This window comes from Thyridium curvatum (assembly GCF_004353045.1).
Source record: "Thyridium curvatum strain D216 chromosome Unknown NODE_111_length_103525_cov_82.688156, whole genome shotgun sequence".
Lineage (NCBI taxonomy): Eukaryota > Fungi > Ascomycota > Sordariomycetes > Thyridiales > Thyridiaceae > Thyridium > Thyridium curvatum.
The window spans coordinates 57,563-78,337 of record NW_022156866.1 but is presented as its reverse complement, the minus strand read 5'-3'; the positions used below and the strand labels follow the sequence as shown (position 1 = coordinate 78,337).

At 57.9% G+C, this 20,775-nt stretch overlaps 7 protein-coding genes across 7 annotated transcripts; 5 read left to right on the top strand and 2 right to left on the bottom strand.

The window, feature by feature from the left end:
* Positions 1-499: 499 nt before the first annotated feature.
* Positions 500-1,902, top strand: E0L32_011617 (uncharacterized protein; the record flags this gene model as incomplete). Its single annotated transcript, XM_031134366.1, has 3 exons — positions 500-715; positions 808-1,316; positions 1,452-1,902. The coding sequence occupies 3 exons, from the start codon at positions 500-502 to the stop codon at positions 1,900-1,902; spliced, it is 1,176 nt and encodes a 391-aa protein (XP_031000215.1).
* A 998-nt stretch (positions 1,903-2,900) lies between these two features.
* On the bottom strand, positions 2,901-5,767 carry E0L32_011616 (uncharacterized protein; the record flags this gene model as incomplete). The annotated part of the gene is made up of 5 exons (XM_031134365.1): positions 2,901-3,235; positions 3,305-4,344; positions 4,463-4,707; positions 5,157-5,623; positions 5,683-5,767. The coding sequence occupies 5 exons, from the start codon at positions 5,765-5,767 to the stop codon at positions 2,901-2,903; spliced, it is 2,172 nt and encodes a 723-aa protein (XP_031000214.1).
* Positions 5,768-11,641: 5,874 nt separating this feature from the next.
* On the top strand, positions 11,642-12,628 carry E0L32_011615 (uncharacterized protein; the record flags this gene model as incomplete). Its single annotated transcript, XM_031134364.1, has 1 exon — positions 11,642-12,628. The coding sequence occupies one exon, from the start codon at positions 11,642-11,644 to the stop codon at positions 12,626-12,628; it is 987 nt and encodes a 328-aa protein (XP_031000213.1).
* Positions 12,629-12,839: 211 nt separating this feature from the next.
* E0L32_011614 (uncharacterized protein) lies at positions 12,840-14,516 on the bottom strand (the record flags this gene model as incomplete). The annotated part of the gene is made up of 1 exon (XM_031134363.1): positions 12,840-14,516. The coding sequence occupies one exon, from the start codon at positions 14,514-14,516 to the stop codon at positions 12,840-12,842; it is 1,677 nt and encodes a 558-aa protein (XP_031000212.1).
* Positions 14,517-16,445: 1,929 nt separating this feature from the next.
* Positions 16,446-17,966, top strand: E0L32_011613 (uncharacterized protein; the record flags this gene model as incomplete). The annotated part of the gene is made up of 1 exon (XM_031134362.1): positions 16,446-17,966. The coding sequence occupies one exon, from the start codon at positions 16,446-16,448 to the stop codon at positions 17,964-17,966; it is 1,521 nt and encodes a 506-aa protein (XP_031000211.1).
* A 499-nt stretch (positions 17,967-18,465) lies between these two features.
* E0L32_011612 (uncharacterized protein) lies at positions 18,466-18,933 on the top strand (the record flags this gene model as incomplete). Its single annotated transcript, XM_031134361.1, has 1 exon — positions 18,466-18,933. The coding sequence occupies one exon, from the start codon at positions 18,466-18,468 to the stop codon at positions 18,931-18,933; it is 468 nt and encodes a 155-aa protein (XP_031000210.1).
* Positions 18,934-19,607: 674 nt separating this feature from the next.
* On the top strand, positions 19,608-20,699 carry E0L32_011611 (uncharacterized protein; the record flags this gene model as incomplete). Its single annotated transcript, XM_031134360.1, has 2 exons — positions 19,608-19,893; positions 19,957-20,699. The coding sequence occupies 2 exons, from the start codon at positions 19,608-19,610 to the stop codon at positions 20,697-20,699; spliced, it is 1,029 nt and encodes a 342-aa protein (XP_031000209.1).
* Between the last annotated feature and the right edge of the window lie 76 nt (positions 20,700-20,775).

Below are 20,775 nucleotides of genomic sequence, written 5' to 3'. Positions count from 1 at the left end.
AGTGGCACACACCTTTCAACACGATATCGTCCGGTCTGTGATATGAGTGTGGCTTGGGGGCGAACAGATGGGAGAGAGTGAAGATGTGTTGGCGTATCTGAAAAAAGGACCGTTCGTTGACAGTGAACTGCTCTGCATAACCTGCAAGGTAGGGTTTGCACCGTCGATGCTACTGCCTTAGTGTGAACGGCAGTCAGACACTTCACACCACTACACGCCAGCAAGTCAAGGGTCCAGGGTGGCGAGGGTGCCAGGCCAGCGGCATCTGCCAAATAGAATGTGGTCTGATCGAGTATGCTAAGAGCTTTGACGGGTAATGAACTTGGTTCAATGAAGATATAATAAGATTCGTCGTCGTCGTCGATACGGGGGCGGTGGAAGTTGGGACGTTGCATAGAAAGAATAAGGATGCGTTGGCCATCACAACGATAAAAGTGCACTCTACACTCTATCTCTTTGATCACTGGGCCTCCGACTTCATTATGTATCTTCAACAGCAATGATCGCGCCAGACGTGGCTGCTGCTGCCGCGGCAGGGCGAGTTCCCAAGGGCCTCAGTCTCGAATATCTGAGCCAGAACCACACTCGCCAGTACGCAATCAGCATCATCTGCATCACCGTGGTGACCTTTGTCGTCGTTTCTCTCCGGATCACCTCACGGTTATTCATCCTCCGAAGGTTCGGCCTGGACGACAGCTTGGCCATCGCCTCCCTAGTACGTGTAGCCGACCTACCTCACCCCAATCATGCTTCTTCTCTCCTGTTCTCCAACTTGCCTCCTCACTCACAATCCTTCGGAAACCACAGATCCTCATGGTCCCCTTCTCCGCCCTGTGCATCCTCCTCATGGCCCACGGCTCCGGGCGGCACTACGCCTACCTCCTCTACGTGGCCCCCCGGTCCGACATCCGCCTCATCCAGACGCTCGACTTCAGCGCGGGCATCGTCTACGTCACCTGCCTCCTCCTCTGCCGGCTCTCCGGGCTGGCCTTCTACCACCGCGTCGTCGACGTGCACCCGAGCTTCCTGCGCGCCATCCGCGGGTTCGCCGCCCTCTTCGGCGCCAGCTTCCTCGCGCAGCTGTGCCTCATCGTCTTCCACTGCTGGCCCGTGACGAGCCTTTTCCCTTACCGCTGGGAGACCGACCACGGCGAGTACGCGTGCATGGACTGGGGCGTGCTGCACGCCGTCGTGTCGGCGCTGTCGCTCCTGTGCGACGTCATGCTGTTTGGCATCCCCGTCGCGATCCTGTCGATCCTCAAGATGAGCCGCAAGAGGAAGGTCCAGCTGGCTGGCATTCTCATGCCGGGCGTACTGTGAGTACAACCTACTCTGCCTTTCGCTTTAAAGGTTCAAACCTCTGGTTCGATCCATTCAAAGAGGGAGTGGACGTGGAGAAAGAGGAAAAAGAAATACTAACTCCTCCTTTTCTTCACTCGACACAAAAAAAGTGTCATCGGCAGTTCCGTCGCCCGCCTGGTCTTCATCATCGACTGCCACTGGCTGCACCACGACCACTCCTGGAAGTACGACCCCCTCCTCATCACCGAGGTCTGCGAGATGGGCGGCACCCTGGTCGCCCTGTCCGTCCCCGGCCTCAAGCCCATGTGGGACAGGCGGCGGCAGTGGAAGGACATCGTCGTCTCGTCGGGCGGCGCGAGTGACGTTGAGAGCGGAGGCGGCGGCGGCGCCATGCGCCGTCAGTCCAGCGCCGGTGTTGGGCCGCCGGGGCCGCCGGTCGTGCCGCCGAGACCGCATCGACTCCGACGAGATGGCACTAGCTTTTCGAATATGGCACAGCTCGGTGTCGAAAGCCGAATGCCAAAGACTGAGACTACATCCAGTGACGGCTCAAGAGGAAGCAAAGACGCCATTCTAGCCCCCGAGTCGGAAAAGGGCTGAGCCGTGAGAGACGAGAATGGGCTAGGTACTGTATATTCTCCAAGGTTCATGATTGTTCGGTACTCGAAGTAGCTAGTACGAAGTATTAAAGTCGTTGCGTTGTTTCCACGGTATTACGAAGCCTACACTGTGATTCTTGGAGGCATTTATTCAACTGTCAGTACATTGGATCATGTTATCTCGTTTCCCGCTCACCTTTTGCAAAATGCTGTTCCAACAATTTCGTAACACGCAAAACCGAGTTATGGAGCCCTACTCTGAATCTAGGTTTTCATATTTTAAAATCTGTCTGGACTATCTTGCAACTTGCTCGAGAGCCATCAGCCGTTTTACTCGCTCACTATTAGTTGGGGCTCTGGACTCAGCTCACTTGGTATTATGAGGTGTACTATCCCTTTAAAGTCATGGACTTGTTTATCCACAACAGCATAGTGTGGTGCGAGTAAATGTTAAGAACCAAACTTATTACAGGGTCTCAAACACATAGCCGTGTCGTCGTTGCAAGTCCGAGACCCTTTTTCAAGAATAGATCACGCGTTACAACACAAAGCATCAACATCATCACTCGCTTCACCTCGTCTCCTCACGTTTCAATGCAACACACAAATCTGTCGTTCCTCAAGCATTTTCCGCCAAGCCAAGCATTGATATTTCTCATCTCCGCTACCCGTGGATCCTGATCCTCATGTAGTAATGATAAAAAAAGAAGTTGGAAACAAGAAATGAGTAGAAAGGTTTAGAACAAAATAAAAATAATGGTCAATGTTACTCAAACGCCATGACGAAAAAACCTCTGACAGTCAAGAGGAAGATGTCATCGTCTCAGAGGTCGCTGCTGTTGGAACAAAAACAAAGGAAACCAACTCCCATTCTTCACGGTTCCTTCCACCCATCATGACGTCCCCGCGAGCCGCTGCCAGCAAGCAGCGTAACGAATATCAAAACCTTTAAACAAGGACCCTGAACAGTCCCAACACACACACATGATCATCACGACTTTACCCCAGCATCGCGCCACCACCCTCATATATCAACATCCGTCGCACGGGATCCATATCTTCCTCCTCTCTACCAACTTCCTCCTTGGCAGGGCTCTGCTCCTCTGCTACCTCCACTACCTCAACGGACGGTCCCGCCTCCTCGCTGTCCTGGGCGGCGGGCTGCGTCACAGCAGGCTCATTCTCCTGCTTCCGGCTCTGTCCCGAGCCCTTCTTCGGCGTCAGGTTCAGCAGCGGCACCTTGGGATACCCAACAGAGACTCTTATCTCGTCGATGACGGCGGACAGGTCGCGGCTGTACCCCATCAATCCCTGAGCGACTTCCTCGGTCGGACCTTCATCTTTAGCACTCTATGCCACCCTCGCGGCAGGCTTGGCACCCCGCCGGCCGAGCAGCGTCGCACCGTCCAGGTTGAGCTCAAACGCGCCCTTTGCCCGGTTGCGGTCCCTAACCTGCTGCCTGGCCGCCGCCGTGACGGCCGCAGAGTGCTGCCCGTAGCCCTTGTCGGAGGTCCCGTGGTGCCTGTCGCGCTGCTCGCGCTCCCTACCGCGGTGCTCTTGGTCCTTGATGTTGGTGTTGCGCATGCTCTGCTCCAGCTGGTGCGTGGCCGTCTGACCAGGCTTGGTCTTGTGGACGTACTCGCGGTTGTCGTCGCCGGCATCGGCCATCTGCTCATCTTCCTCGTCCTCCTCGTTGAGGCCGGCCAGGTTTGATGGCACGCCAGCCGCTTTCGAACCGACCTGCTTGCGTCGCTTGCCCTCCTCCTCCTGCCGGTGCACCGCGTATCCGACATCGAAGACCTCACGCAGGTTGACAGCCCCCGGCGAGCGGAAGTCATATCGTTTGTCGCCGTCAATGAGCTTGGTGGCATCAAAGGCACGAAGCATGCCATCTTGAGTCAGTTGCGGCTGCTTCTTCTCCTCGCGGGGCGTGGGACCAGAAGCCTTGATCCAGGGGTGGTTCAAGAATTCTGTTATCGTGTACCGTTGTTCCGGGTCCACCGTCAGCAGGTGTGATATCAAATCCTGCGCTGACTTGGAGATATCATCCCACCAGGGCGAGAGGAAGGTATACTGTCCCTTGGCAACCTTCTCAGTGAGCACCTCGATGCTCTCGTCGTAGAAAGGCGGGAATCCGCACAAAAGGGTGTAGAGTACACAACCCAGTGCCCACATGTCCACTGACTTTGAGTACCGCTCGTCCTTTACAATCTCGGGTGCCGTGTAGCCGACAGTACCGCAAGGGGTTGTCGTCTTGTTCTCCCAGACGATCTTGGAGAGGCCGAAATCGGCAATCTTGATCCGGCCAATTCCTCCAGCTCCCTGGCCGGGGACGAAGTCGCCTTCGTCGACCTTGTCCTCATCGCCAGGCTGCTTTGGCTTGGGATGCTTGGATGGGATGAAGGGAATAGGGCTGAAGAGAATGTTCTCCGGCTTGATATCTCTGTTGAAGCAGTGTCAGCCACTGTGGTCGCAGACACGGTTCCCACATGATTTGCGGTGTTGGCTCGGCCAATGAATGACGTCATTGACACCGAAAACAGTAAGGAAGGCCAACTTACCGATGAACAACACCCTTCTCCTCATGAAGATACTCCAACGCCTTGGCTACTTGCGTGATGACATGCCTTGACAGGTCTTCGCTGAAGTACGTGAGCCTGACAATCTGGTGGAAGAGCTCACCGCCTGGGGCGAGCTCGAGGATGATGTAGTAGTATTGCTTCGACTCGGAAAAGTCAACGAGCTTGATGATGTTGGGATGGTCGAGCTGGCGCATGATTTGGACCTCCTTAAGGATGTTTGCTCGCTGTACGGTTTAGTAGTCAGTACGCGTGTCTCTGTGTGCGGTCGTGGGCGTCAGGGGCTGCGCCTCCGGCACACTCGATCTGTGGCGAAAGCCCCGCGCGGGATGCTAGACAAGACGTTGTATAGATCTGGAAAGGACAGATGACATAGACGACGAGGAGACATGACAAAGGAAAAGAAATTTTTATCGCACCTCTGCAGCCTTGGGCACCTTCGGCTTAAAGTCCGGGTGTAGATGCTTGTTTCCCTATGGCGAGTCCGGGAGTTGGTAAAAGAAGACACAGCAAAAGGAAAAGAGAGTGTTTCGTGATTGATTGGATGGAGGGAGGAGAGAGGAGAGAGGAGAGAGGAAGAGAGAGAGGGAGGAGAGAGAGATAGAGAGAGAGAGAGAGAGGAAAAGAAACCGACGCAAGAGAGGAGCGGCGTCGTGTCCGATTGTTGACAACTCACCTGTAGACTGTTCATCTCGAACTTGCGCACCACCTTGATGGCAACCTCGCCGTTGAAGCCTCCCTCGAGATCACGAGCCCTGTAGACGTTGCTGAAGGCGCCGTCGCCCATCTTCTCGAGCAGTTCCCATCTCTCCAGACCGGGGTACCTCGGGAACTTGCTCCTACTCTCATTCTCCTCGGCGACCAGTTTGGCGATGTTGGCGTCATCGACGCGCTTGCTCTTAGCAGCCTTGGATTGCACGGCCTGGCCAGGCTCGGCGTGGTGAGCTGCCACGTTGCCCGCCTGCGCGGCTCGGTTGCTGGCATCAGCAGCGTTCACCGAGTAGGCTTCGTGGAGCGGCTGGTTCTCTTGGTGGGCACCGAGGACCGGTTCTGACACACCGGGGACCATGTCGTGCGGCTTTTGCGCTGGCGGCGAATAGTCGGCCTTTCGTGGGGTTTCGTCGTAGTTCCTCGCCTGCTTGCCTAACGGGAAGGAAAATAAAGATGTCAGATTTGGGGTATCCAAAGTATAGTTGACGTACAGGTGACGATGTGCGAAAAGGAAAAGTAAGGTTTGCGGGATGTGGATGATTTGCATGCCAGAGGCTGTGCAGGAATTCTTACCATGACGTATAAAGTTCTTAAGCTGCTGTATCGTCGACATCTTTGCCTGATGGATTCGCCGGGGTACGGCGATCTGAAAAGTCCGAGAAGAAAGAGCACACGGCTTGTGCAATGCAGGTGTAAAAAGCAGATTGCTAATGCTCCTCCTGTCCGCCTGGGAAAGTCTAGTCGGCTTCCAGTCGGCAGGAACCCGTTGTGCGACCAACAAACGGCAACTGTACCTGCTCCGCCAAATGTCAAGTCACCTCGCGCTCGTTCTCCTTCTCCGGTGAGGTGTTCGGGTAGTAGGATATTGCTGTCGGAAAGTCGAGTCGGGGTCGAGGGACGGACCGGGAGTGATGCAAGTGGGACTGGAAAGGTATTCGGGATTACGTGTGGAAGGTTTGTGAATGTCGGATCTGAGAGAAGGCCCAGGACAAGATGTGTTGGTGGTCAAGTGGGAAGGAGATGAAAGATAAGGCCGGGACCCGCGTGAGGTAGCAGTGGGAGGCAGTCAGAAGACGGCAGGCTGGGGTTGATTTTCAGGTGCCGGGCCAAGGCAGGATGGAGTCGAGCAGGCGCACCGGGGGAGGGAGACCTATGACGAAGGGGCCGGAGGTGGCCACAGGTGTGACGGAATGGGATCGGGGATGAGTGGGTGTGGCCCTGCTTTCGCGATCACGCCTTTCCGTTGCTGCGAGTGCTGGTATTGGACGAGAGTCGCAAGGGCAGAGTGGTGCTGGAGAGTTGAGACGGAGTATTAGCCAGATCCTGGGAGCAAAACCTCCAGCGCGCAAACAAGCTGATTACTAACTTGAGCAAAGATTTGCCTTGATGTCTGTCTGTCGAGAGGGAAGAGAGGCGATGCAGAACGATTCGATGCAGGTGAGATCGGTGGGAGGGTACCGAGAAGAGCGGGAATGGCAGCAGCAGCAGAAGTACTTGACTAGGTATCTCCAGACCAATCAGTGTCTGGTGGGTGGGATAACCTGTATGATGTATTCCTCGATGAACTTCTGCCAACTGCTCTGACCCCTGCTTAGGTGGGCAGACCATGTGCAGCAAAGATGCAGGAAAGGTGGAAACAGTAGGACGCACGTAGGAGCCAGACAGGCGGGAGAGCACGACGGGACGGGAATGTGAGGCAGTGGTTTGGGAAGACCGAGAGAGGGGGCTGGGGTGTGCAATGTGTCATATTGCTTACCTGGAGCAGCGCTTGCGGGATCTTGGATCTTGACAGTGCTACGTACATGCACGCAGGAGGCAGTAGGTAGGTAGTAGGCAGTACGTCGAGCCCAAGGTGCGGTGGTAGGTTCGAGGGGGAGTGTAAAGAGTGTGTTAGAAAAAGCAGCGAGAATGAGGGCGGCGGGCGGGCGCGCGTGGAGGAGGGGCTACGAAGCGAGAAAAAGTTCCAAGTGGGAAGTGAGGTCAGGAACAGGGGTCAAGAGTCAAGTGGGCAGGCGGCCGAGACGCTAGAAGACCGCCAATGACGGAGATGAGTACAAGTAGTACCTAGGAGGTAGGTACGGTAGTGCGGCAAGGGGGCGCCCCAGTCTTGGCTCCAGCAAGTTCAGGTAGTGAGATAGTGAGCGAGTTTGTCCTTGCAGTGCAGGCCTCGCTGGCTCTGTCCGTCCCAAGGTTTCCATTGGCATGCAGAATTCCGTGATTTGGGGGTGAGCCTGCCTTGGGAGTCCGCCAGTGGTCTACCTAGGTACCTAAGTCTTGGGGAGAGAACGGAGAGATGCCCTTACCAGCCAGTCACGCACGCACTTTGCCAGTTTCTTGCCAATACACGCACCAGCACCCAGATAGCTACAAGCACAAGTGCTGGACCCTCCCGCATGACGTCGTTGGTAGCGTCATCCGTCTCTCCCTGGACGGAGATCACTGAGTTTGTGGCTTGCCAATTAGAGGTGCAGCTGTCGGCGTCATTCTCCACTCTTTTCCCACGACCTTCTGGACATGACAAGGGTGGAAAAGTATGCACACTTGGAACTTGGAAAGAAATGTACCCTCGTTTTCTGTGTTTCTTCTACTTGTACAAGTACGAATTCTGCAATCCGCCCAAGCCTCTCTGGGTCTGTCTATTGCGCCAAGCTCAGTCGCGATCGCGATGGCGGCTCTCCGTGTAAACCGTGAGGCTGTTCAACACTTGGGTACTCATTTCCTGACCTCCAGTTGACGCAACCTGTCGTCCGTCGCTCTGGGTCTCGCTGCGATGGTACCTAGGTATCCCACCTCGTGTGTGCCAAACCTGAAACACCCGGTGACCGCTGCACGCTGGTACCGTACCGCGTTGCAGGGACCAAGGCCTCGCGAGAGCAATAAATCTTGATCTGCTCGCTCCTCATGCTATCAATATCAGGATCGACCCGCGGACGAAGCAATAAAAAACAGGCTCTCGTGCTTACACAGGATGCACATGCACCATACACGCACACTCTCACCCGCCGCAGCCGAGAGCAGAGTTTATTAGTGATTGCCTGTCTCGGGTCCTGAACATTCAAGGAGAACCAATTATCAGGAATGCTCTCTTTTGTCAGCACGTGGCTCGAGCTACCTGGCACTTCCAGGTGCCACATACCCTGAATCGTTGTGACGAGACCAGGGCTGTGTGGACAAGGTATTCAGCTGGCAGCCATCCTGGGCAGCTGAAATATTGTAGAGGGAGCCTCAGGGAGCCTAGCCTTCGATGCGACCTTGGCCCGCTGACTTTTTTGTTTACAAATCCAGACTGCCAAACAAGTTATCGCCATTCATTCGCTACAGCGACTCTTTGCCGAACCTCCATCCCAGACCAATTACAGATACCCCCAATATTGGCTCCGGAGCCTTGGTTCCATCTACGACGCAATCAAGGCAACCTCAAGATGCAGCTAGTTCGCCGTGTGACATTGCCTGATGGGCCGATCTGTGGCACTAGACGTAATGGCGGCGCTGGATCTGCTCCGGCGGCGTCTGCTGGCGCTGCACGAGATTGATCCAATGTGTGTGTGTGATGTTGTGTGTTGTGTGGTGTGTGTGGCCGGGAGGAAGATCGCGTCTCCTTTATCTCATCAACGATGATAATTCACTCACTATCACCCATCCCATCCCCGACATTGAGAGCGGAAGACGAACCTAGCGCAGGTGCGCAGAGGAGGCTCTGCTCCTGGTGCCTGTCGTGGCCCCCCCCCCCACTGTCCACTCCCTCCTGGACGTTGACATCATGACTCAACTACTTTACAGCCACGATGCACCACGGAAAGGTGGCGGCTGCACTTGTCGTCGTTGTAGTAGCAAGGGCCCGCCCGCTCGCTAGATGGGATTAGACTTTTCTCTCTCTTGTCCCTGTCAGCCTGCGCATCTACCCTTGTCTTTCAGTGCCCGAAATCCGAAGCAAAGTGGCCGTTCAGGCCCAAATCATGTCCATCCTCATTTCCCATGTCCTGATTTCCTCCCACCGCATCCATCTGCGCCCATCCGGCCTCGGTCGAAAAGCGAGTGCAAGTAGGATTGGTGGCTTTTGGTTATGAGACGGGTTTCAAGAGGTAGACCGCTGAGACCGCGTACCACATATGATCACGGTGATGGTTTCCCCACGTACCGGAGGAGAAGCACTTGTACTTGTAAATATTTTGGCGCGCGAGATCTCTCCAGTGACGTCAGTGTACATTTCTGCCCACTTGGGCGGTCTTTCATTTCGAAGACAGGGCCAACCATTTCACTCCCAACTCCGTATCTTCTGCACTTCCGAGAGTAAAAAAGCAAACGAGGGATCCAGAAAACGTGAGTCGGAAAACGGATGCAGAATTCGCACAGTCCATCTGTTGATGTCCCCTCCCAATCTTGGCCACTTGTCACTTGTTGGCTCATGTTGTGGCTCGCAGGCTCGCCCAGCTGGTGTGCCTCGCAACAGCTGGCAGCAATGATCAACATGCGCCATCTTGCAGAATATCCGTCAGCTGGGTTCAACTTTCCCATCCTCTAGGGACTTTACTTCGCGAGCTTCGGTACCTAGGTCGCGCTGAAGCAGCCCTTTGCAGCCCCTCCTTTCCTCAGCCCACTTCCCCTCTATTTCGCTCGGTAGCGTCTTTTCCCTCCTATCAAACTTTTACGGAGCTTTTGAGTGGCAGCGTTCTGTTGTCTCTGGCTAGCGTGGCCGACCCGCCGCCCGTGCCGTTTTCCGAAAGCGTTCATCTCTTCGTCAATGTGTTTGATGTCTTGGCTTTTTCTGAGCCTGCCCGAGCAGCACGCAAACCGGGTTCCGTCCACGCGCGCTCTCTTCTGCCACTTCCAGTACCTCTATTGATCTTTGAAAAAATCGCACGGAATGGCGTGCATGTGTGCATGCACGCATTCTATGTGCGTGCTCTTTGGGTCGTCGCGAAGATGTGACGCTGCTGCTGCTACTGCTACGCGACACGCGTCCCCTCTGAGGAAACCTGCAGATTACTTGCTTTGAGGGCCATTTCTTCCCCAAGCATGATTCTGCAGCCAGGAGCTCTGGTTAAATGGGTCTCCACCAACAAAAGGTGGTCGATCCTAGCGCGAGTGTGCCGACCAGGTTTCTGTTGCTGTTTGTGCCCTGCTCGCCTGTAATTGCCCCCGTCTGGTGCTGATTCCTCCTTCAGGGTCCAGAGGGCTGGCTAGGCCGGGGAGCATTGAGATCTTGACCTAGGTGTTTCGACGTGAATCGTGTCGTCTGGGGTCCGTCGCATCGTTGGGGACTTGGCTACCTCGCCGAGTCTGCCCAGCTGAGCTTGTCGATGCTTGCGCTGCTGTCTTCAGGTGTCCCCAAGCCCTGGCGGGCCTGGGTCGACAGCGGCCAAGATGGACGACGGCTCGGTAACGAGCGAGCCGGGTGGCTTGTGCGTGCGCCCGCACATCGCTTGCGTGCGGATCTTCGGCACGGCACAAAGAGGGTCCCTGTCCCTGCAGGAGACGAGCCTTGTTTTCGACCACTGCGCTGTGCAAATGTCTGTGGACAGGTCAAGGTGACGACCGAGGTGAGGAAGGGATATATCGGTCATGATTCGAGACCAGAGCAAGGACTCTGTGCAAAGGGAGAGCTCAGCAGGTTCTGGCTCAGTCTCGATGGATGCCGAGCCATCATCTTCAAATACCGCCTCCACGACCGCACCCCGCACGAAATCAATAAATCCAAGTTGACAACCCCCGAGAACGAGATCATGCTCGTTCTCGAATTGATAGGATAGTGAGCTTCGCGCACACTTATGCCGGCCTCTGCGGCGGGGTAGTCGGATGACACATTGATTAAGCCGTTCATCCCCCTCCCTCGCTCGTCAAGTCACTGGCCAGGTCAAACGCGACCGGCGCCTGCCTCAACTCTCTCTCGAGGTATCAATACATGAACCCCATCGCTTGGGTGCTCTGGCTCCCACCAGGTCGAAAAGGTATGAGATACCAAAGTCCGGGGTTACACCTCGTCCAGCCGGCTTTACTCGAACAAGCCAAGCGTCTCACCGGTCACCAATCCTGTTGCGGAGAGCTCCCCCCTATCCTTGTTTCGGCTATTTCCGCCTACGCCAACGGGCAGTCCTCGATCCCCAATATGGCCATGCTATCCTGGCTCTTCTGCACCCTCACCTGCAGGGATCTCGGCATTTCTGCCCGCATCGGAGCCTGCTCCTCCAGACATCAGTATTCGTTCGAGTGTTGCCTCTGTGAGCCAGGTCAGTCGGCCAGCCATCCTGCGGTGGCTGTAGCAGAGGAGTGGCATGGTAAGACTGATTCTAGGTACGTGACTATACGTACTAGGTCCGGAGCGGAGGGGAGGCATTAGACTATAACAAGCACTGTCTTGCCAAAAACACTGCCTCTTAGTCTTCCTGTAACCTTTCACTCTGTATGTTCGTGCCTATGCTGTAGCAGTTCACACCCTTCACTACGAAAGATATGGCTACCTCGTGGTTGTCCAGAGCCGCTGTGCTAGCAACGAGCACCGGTTTCATGGCCCTGACCCTCCCGTATATCACACAGAACCCTGCCCTGCTCTCCTTCTTCCCGGATGTGTCCGTGCTAGACGACCACCTCCCTATATCCCTCCGCACCGGCCTGTTCACAACCACATCGCGACAGGGGGCCACCAACACTACCACCTCGGCAGGACAAGACGGGCAGCAGCCCTTCGTCTGCCGCCCCCGGTCCTACCAGACCGAGATCGTCTCTCTCGACCCCCTCGTCATCTACATCCGCAACTTCACCTCCCCGGCCGACACGGCGGGCCTCCTCGCGGCGGGCGAGCCGCGCTTCGCGCCCTCGCGCGTGGCCAAGCACGGCCGCGACCAGCGCACCCCGGACCGCACCTCGTCCTCGGCCGGCCTGCCGCGCGACGACCCGGCCGTGGCGTGCGTGCTCGCGCGCGCGCGGCAGTTCCTCGGCGCCGTCCTGACGGACGACGACGGGTGGGACGAGATGGGCCCGCCGCAGCTCGTGCGGTACACGGCGGGCCAGCGGTTCAACGTCCACCGCGACTGGTACGACGCGCCGCGGCCCGCGGCCGACGGGTCCGCGCGCCGGTGGAACCGCGTCGCGAGCTTCTTCGTCGTGCTGCAGGACGGGTGCGCCGGCGGGGAGACGTACTTCCCCCACCTGCGGACGCCGGCGAGGCAGGTCGGCCGGGAGCGGCGGGCCCGGGAGGATGGCGAGGCGGCCGGGAAGAAGGACGAGGACTGGGAGTGGACGGACGCGGACCCGGCCTGGAGGCTGCACCAGGACGGCGGGGTGGCGTTCAGGCCCGTGGCGGGCAACGCCGTCTTCTGGATGAACCTGCATGCCAACGGGACGGGGGACTGGCGGACGATGCACGCGGGCCTGCCGGTGGGCAGCGGGCTCAAGACGGCGATGAATATCTGGCCGAGGCAGTACTATGCTGATGAGTAGTCTGTTGGGTTGTGGCTCCTTTTTTTATTGGTTTTTTATATCACACGCGAGCGAACACCATGTCTTTTGATCTTGTCTCTTTTCCATACTCGGGGCGCCGGGACACCGGATAACAACTATTTATCACACTCCGTTCATACTCCTCGATCTTCACGCCAAAACCCCAAGTCATTTCACATACATCCATTCCACTACACATCTCCCTTTCCGCTCAGTCCTCCTCCGAAGAAGCCTTGAACACCCTCCGGCCGTCAAACCACGTCTCCAGCACCTTGGACCCCAGCAGCTTCTCCGGCGCCCACTCCATCTCCACCACCACAAAGTCGGCCCTCTTGCCCGGCTCGAGGCTGCCCGTCACCCCGTCCGCGAAGCACGAGTACGCCGCGCCCCGCGTCCCCGCCACGACGGCCTCGCACAGGCCCAGCGCGAAGTGCGGGTTCACGGCGACCTCGTACCCGGGCTCGCGGGCGGACCGCCGCGTCGTGGCGACGTAGGCGTTGGCCAGCGGGCCGTGCGGCGCCGTGGGCGCGTCGGAGCCCAGCGCCAGGGTCGCGCCGCCGTCGGCGAACTCGCGGTACGCAAAGGCCCGGCCGCAGCGGCGCTCGCCGAGCAGCGCCGGCCAGGCGCGCAGGATGGCCGGGTCGGCGTGCACGGCCTGCACCGAGGCCGTGATGCCCAGGGCGCCGAGGCGGGCCGCGTCCCGCGCCGACGCGAGCTCGAGGTGCTCGACGCGGGGGCGGCGCTCGCGGCTCGCGTGCGCCTCGAGCGCGTCGACGACCATGGCCACGGTGCGGTCGCCGATGGCGTGCAGCGCCACCTGCAGGCCCGCGGCGTCGGCGCGCCGCACGACGCGCGCCAGCGCCTCGGGCGGCCAGAAGGGGTCCGTCGATTTCGCGTTGGCCGCGTAGGGCTCCGTCAGGGAGGCCGTGCAGGCGTCGACGATGCCGTCGCAGATGACCTTGACGCCGACGACGCGGAAGTCCGGGCTCGCGCGGTCGTTGTAGAGCGCCGCCAGCTCGGCCGCGCGGTCGACCTGCGCGGCGTGCGCGGCGGGGTCGGCGTCGGGCTTGACGAGCCAGTAGGCGGCCAGGCGCAGGGGCAGGCGCCAGCGCGCGCGCAGGTACAGCACCGCCTCGAGGATGTTCTCGTCCATGGCCATGTCGATCATGCCCGTGTAGCCGGCGGCGCTGTAGGCGACCATGGCCTGGCGCACGGCCTCGGCGCGCTCCTCGACCGAGGCGACGGCGGCGACGAAGGGCCAGATGATGTTGAAGACGGCGGCCTCGCTGAGCAGGCCCGTGGGCCGGCCGCCGTCGGCGAACCGGTGGATCTCGCCGCCCTCGGGCGACGGGGTGTCCTGCAGGCCGAGCTCGGCGATGGCGGCGGCGCTGACCCAGGTCGAGTGCAGGTCCTTGGTGTCGACAAAGATGGGCCGCGGGTCGAGGTCGTCGAGCAGCGTGTGGTCGACGCCGTCGGGGGTCATCGAGTGCATCCAGCCCTTGCAGAAGATGCGCGGCACGTCCGGGTTGGCGGCGGCGTACTCCCTGATGGCGGCGCGGATGTCCTGCAGCGACTTGCAGTGGTCGAGGCTGACCTTGGCGAGGGACTGGCCCAGGATGAGGATGTGCAGGTGGCCGTCGAAGAAGCCGGGCAGCACGGTCTGGCCGCGCAGGTCCTGCACGGGTATGCCGCCGGACGAGGAGGCGCGGGCGGTGCGGATGGGCTCGTCGTCCTCCGAGCCGACGTGCTGGATCACGCCGCCGCGAACGAGCATGGCCTTGTGGAACTGGGCCTTCGATGCACCACCCTCGCCGCTGGACTGGAAGATCTGGCCATTCACAAGGAGCACGTCGCCTCCTGGGGGCGCGGTCGAACCTTGGGAACCCATCGGCGGCTGTGATTGGGATTGGGCGCGCTGCTTGGGGCGTGGACTGATGGAGGATTGGAGGGGCAGCGCTGGAGCAAAAGGAGTGTACAATGTCCAACTGCGACTTTTTCTTTGGTTACTGCTCTCGTATATGAATGAAAGACGAAAAGACTTGAACGACTGCACTGTCCAAGATGGTCCTAGATTTGATCTGGCATTCAACTCGGACACCATGAGCCGAGGTGATGATCTTATCAGATCTTCAAACGCTGGGTCGACCTCTTTGACGGTGGGGCTGCGGGGACAGTTCTAGCACTGCGATAACGGCGCTCGAGTTGTTTCTCTCGCAGTACTTGTAAGGCGAGCTGCGCGGTCAGCTCTTTGAGCTTGGCGTGTGGGCTGTTCTGTTCTGGTTTGTCAAGCCAGTTTTGGCATAAGCGCAGTGCGTGGCGCCGAGAGCGATAAAAAGAAATGGACTGTCCCACTAGACCCAAACTGGGAAGCCGTTCATTCACTTCACCAAGAGAAAACGACACACAGCGCACGATGCTGAGTACGGCGCCGAAGCACGCGTCGCGGGCGGTCAGTTGTTTCCGGGTCGAGCGGAGCACCTAGCCACATGCACGGGGAAAGCTGGAGGGGCCATGCCAGGGAGGCTGTCAGCAGTTCGGCACACCAACCAACAGGGATATGTATGGCATGCGCTGTTGACAGGATGCGGAAGGGACATGGTGGTTTGGGATCAAGGCTCAGTCGCCAAGGCCAGACCCTTGGTTGTCGGAAGATGAGACGATAGAACAATTCCGCTTGTCCGTGGAATGAGATGGCCTTCCCTGGCTGACCAGGGAGACTTGAAGCACATTGATGATGGACTTGGTCGGTGCCAACGCTCCTAGGATCTGCAAGGGACACTGCCGTCTTTGGCGAAGAGAAGTGAGCGTACTGCGCCAGATGTCCTGTCTATTCTAAGTATGAAGTAGAGGCAGTGCAGCCAGTCTTGGGTAGATCCATGTAAAAAGGGGATTTGGGAGGGTTGTGTATATGGGGTCATTCACTTCATATCCTGGGGATTTCTCGCTAGAGTTCTGCAATGAAACCCAGCATGCATCCAGCTGCAATTTCATCTGCAAGTCAGACAACTGTGACAAGGCTTCGCCCCTAAATTTCTATCGCACAAAGACTGTTGACCAGCCTCTCGAAAGAGAACAATGTCTCCTTCTACCACTTGCTTCCTCTTCCTCGTTCTTGAAAGGACCGACGTAGCGCATGTACTCGACTGCTACGATGCATTCACAAGAAGAAGGGCCCAATTGCCCGATCACTTCAATAGCCCATGAGCTCGCAGCTGACCCGGCCCAACGATCCAGTCCGTCATCTAGACCAAGCTCATCACAAACAGAAAATGCAACCGCGAGGTCAATGCCTCAACAGCAACCTCAATCGGAAGGCCACTTCAAAGAGTCTCTTCCGACGGAACAGCACAGACCCCACGGAGATGCACCCGTATCTCTGTATAAGTTCCAGGATCGGGATATTAACGTACGTATTACGAAGCTGCTGCTTCACTGCCAACCCCCCCGACGGTTCTATTACCGCACTACAGTACTTGTTCTTGTCCCTCTTGCAATCGCCTTGTATTGGATTTATATCTGGCGGGCGATCCTCAGCCGAGGAGGCGACACGAACCTGAAGGTGGGGACGAAGCAGGACCTCTACGTCAATTATTCTTGGTTCATTGTGGGCGTATTCGGGTTGGAGTGGTCTCGTCACGGCCTGGTCGGCATCGAAGCAATCATGATGGATCAGTCGTTCTGGCAAGCTCGCAGTCTTGCAGGGCTCCAGGGACACGGCGATAGCAGCTGGAGCGGCCCCGGGGGGTGGCTTAAGTTGCTACCTACATGCATATCCTCACGATCACGGCACGGCCGCCTATGGTATCTGCTCGCCGCGATGAGCTTTCTGCCATTTGTTGGTCTGCCGTTATCAGGCTTATCATTGGAGCTCGGCGACGGCTACATACCAACCAACGAGATGCCCAAAATTATCGGACGAACTTTCGATAATTATCAGGCTAGGCAAGGCTTCTATATGCCAGACAAGCTGGTACTCCGGTGGTCCTCAGGGTCCTCCGCAATGCTGCCCGGAATGGGCATCATCTATACCCCTGAAGGTGTGGAACGAGATCGCTACGCCGGGCTCAGCCGCCTGCCCAACTCACTCGCCATGGATACATCATTGCCCGAGGTGTTTCTAGGGCCACAAGCTGAGGAGCCATTGGTGGGCAGGGCCTGGGGAATGCGCGCTGCGTACGATTGCTCCGTGGTGACAGACGTATCGGAGTTTGCAATTCTGAACCGACGATCACAGGCTAAAGAGGACTCGCCCTTGAACGTGATCAGTGACAGAAGGCAACTGAGGCTCGGCCTTTCGACAGGGGAAGAGATCCACCCTATACTAGACCGCAGCAGCAACCTGGGCAGTTACGCGGAAATGGGTCTTTCTTTCAAGCATAACAAAACAGCCATACCTATATATGATGGCACAGAGGCGAGCTCGTTCGACTCGGCGGGGCTGGCAAAGGCGGATATCATTGAGATGGCCCTGTGGCAAGTCCGGCTGGAGGCCAGCGATGGTGATCAGGTCGACTTCAACGAAGCAGCCGGCCCGGGAATCAAAGGCATAGGCCAAGCTTTCGTGAAGGCGCCAGACGGATCCGGACTTTTCGTTCCCAACAGGACCTTCTTCCAAATGGATAACATGAACGAGACAAAGCTCCTCCTGGAGGCGATAGGTCTGCAATCCAATCATACAGATGCGCTCGAGGTGTTCAACAGCACCTTTCGCATTACAGCCGCGGCAGCTCCGATTGGTGTCCGCTGCAGCTCCATCTCGACGGTTGGCTATGCCGTGTTGGATACCGTCCGCTCCGCCTTCCACTCTTTTGCCGGCTCGCCCCTACCTCTGCCCAACGAGTCGACCGAGGGCGCGGTGCCACGCCTGGGTGTGTTCGCGGCTAAGATGCTCTTCGGGGACGGCCTCTCCCCGGGGACAAGCGCCGCCGTCCGAGACGCTCTCGTCGCACGCCTGCTCTCGGCCATCGGCGCGCCGCCCCCGCTAGCCATGTCCAACAGCGCCCAGTACGGCAGCTTCGTGCAGGCGGGGCAGCTGCAGAGCGCCGCGATGACGGCCTACGCGCTCGACGCCCTGGAGCTCATGTACGACACGACGTACCGCTTCGAACAGGCCCAGGAGCGCCCGGGGCTGACGGGATCCGAGAAGGGCAAGGTGCTGACCCCGGGGATAGTGCCGCCGGAGATACCCGCCGTTTTCTTCGGGCTGTGGGCCGTAGGCTCGGTCGCGCTGGCGCTGGCGTATGGCTTCCGCAGGAGGCAGTCCGACGCGCTGAACGGGTACAGCTTCTTCCGGCTCGGGGTTGAGAAATCGGGCGAGGTGGCGGAGGTATTCAGTTGATTCTGTCCGGACGGGAAGTATGTTCTCCAAACATAGCAGAACGTTGTGGCCACTACAGGGGAAGACGATTCGACACAGCATGCCATATTTGCTCTCCAAATTCGAGATAACTTGCGATCTATGCGACTGTTATCGATCACCTTTCGTTTATCCAATCGATCCACCTTGGTGGCTATGCTTCCAAAAAGGAAGAGGCATTGGTGGTGAATCCAACGTGTAAGCTGCTGACCATGGGTCCTGATTGGCGGGTTCGTGCTCGGACTTCCATCCATGGTATGCATGACTGTTGAATCCTGATGCAGGGCTTAGACCAACTAAACCATTTATATCCCATAGCAGGCACCGAGAAATGCTCCCCTGGGACCTACATATACGGGAAATGGTGCTCGTCTCTTGTCTTGGGGGAGAAAGTATTGCGTCGACACTAGCACAAGCCCACAAAGAAAGGAAAACAAAAAAAAAAACACATTTGCAACTTACACCACTGATCAAACACACGATGGCGCCGTACAAGCGCATTACAACATATCGCGATGAAGAGCATCTCTTCAGGAGGGACATTCCTGGCCCTGCGATCGGCGGCATCGTGATCGGGGTGCTCATCGTCCTCTTCTGGACCACATTCTTATGCCTGTGCTGCTTTGGGGCACACCGGTTCAACCGCTATAGCAGAAGTCGCGGCGCCAGGAGGCCAGTACCTCAATATGGCCCCGGTTACACATACAAGACAGGCGACAACGAGCCTCTGAACAGATCTGCGTCGCCAGAGAGCATCAACTTGGCTGAGCCTGGCCACACCTATGCGTATGCGGGTCACGCTCACCACAATCAGCACAGCCACCTTGACGCTTCGCACCCAGGACACTTTCACGGCGGTGATTCGGCAACAAGCAACCACGGCGGCGAGAAGGGAGGAAGCGACGGGCAGACCACATCAGGAACGGGGGCGGCATCCTCAACTGATTGAGAGCGTGGATCGATCATTTTTTGTATACTACCTTCACGATATCAAGAATGTAACATATGCATAGAACCACCGCCAGATGGGCATGGCACGATATGCGTCAGTTAGCAGCCTCAGTGTTTTACTACATGTCGAGGTGATTTCTCTTCCTAGCCGGCCTCTTGCAGGATGGATCCTTGAGTTTCAAGAGAAGCGGTGAATTTCACCTGTCTCACGGGCCAGTGGAGGTGTTTCCCGATTCTTCCAGTTTCAAGCTAGCCCCAGTGAGGAAGACGCATAATCCTATCTAGCGTGTGAAAGCAAGCAAAGCTTGTCTACGAACATCGGATTTAAGCTCCTGAAGCGTGAACAGAAACGCCGATTCAGGTCGCTGCACTCGGCACAAGGACGGAGATCCGGCCCACTTAGCTCCATGCATTCCTCAAAGTTTAGTTCTACAGGATGATTAATTCACGTCATACGTTGATAGACGAACTGCTGTCGTCATGAAGACCCCAGTCAAGCTTCCTGAGCGGTATGGGGCCATAGCTAGAGGCCGTGGATCTAGATCACTAATCTCCCAAGTTACCCGCAAACGAGCTATATATTCACATACTCCAGACCACATATCACAGGAGCTGCTTTTGGTGTTCATTTTCTTGTTTCACGCTTACCCCTGCCAAAAATACCTGGAAATCATGAGTAATTCGCTCCCAAAGACGTACAAGGCCGCTGTGCTCGAGAAGACCGGAGGTAAACTTGTCCTCAAAGACGTGCCTCTCAAGAACCCTGGACCGGGCGAGGTTCTCGTCAAGGTCCTGGCCAGCGGCGTCTGCGGCACCGACGCCGGCGTCCAGCAGGGACATTTCGGCGACATCTTCCCACTTGTTCTAGGGCACGAGTATGTCGGCGATGTGGTGGCCGTCGGCGAGGGCGTGACCAAGGTCAAGGTCAACGACCGAGTCGGCGGCGGCTGGCACGGAGGTAAAGCAAACGCGAAACATCATATATTGATTCTGCATATGAGTTTGACTTACAAGTTATCAGGACACGACGGCGCCTGCCGCTCCTGCCAGCGCGGCTTCTACCAGACCTGCGACAACAAGGCCATCAACGGCGTCAGCAAGGACGGCGGCTACGCCGAGTACGCCCTCCTGCGCGCCGAGGCCGCCGTGCGCCTGCCCTCCGACATCGACCCGGCCCAGGCCGCGCCCCTGCTGTGCGCCGGCGTCACCGTCTTCAACGGCATGCGCAAGCTGCACGTCGAGCAGGGCAACCTCGTCGCCGTCCAGGGGCTCGGCGGGCTCGGCCACCTCGCCGTGCAGTACGCGCGGGCCATGGGCTACCAGGTCGCCGCGCTGTCGTCGTCGGGCGCGCCCGACAAGCGCGATTTCGCCAGGAAGCTCGGCGCGCACGAGTTCGTCGACACCAGCGCCGAGGACGCGGCCGAGGCGCTGGCCGGGATGGGCGGCGCGGCGCTCATCGTCGTCACGGCGCCGAACCCGGAGGTCATCTCGCCGCTCGTCGGCGGCCTGCAGCCCGGCGGCAAGCTGCTGTGCCTGGCGCCCGTCGGCCCCGTGCCGTTCGACACGGTGGCCCTGGTGACCAAGGGCGCGTCGGTGCACGGCTGGCCCTCGGGCCACGCGCTCGACTCGGAGGAGGCCGTCAGGTTTGCGCAGACGCACGGGGTCGAGTGCATGGTTGAGAAGTTCCCGCTGAGCGACGTCCAGAAGGCGTTTGACCACATGACGTCGGGCAAGGCCCGTTTCAGGGCCGTGCTGACGATGTGATTTGGAGCTTGGGAGCGGGCGAGAAGTGCGACGGAGTAGCGAATAGGAATTTTACTTTACTCGCTGGGCCGTGATT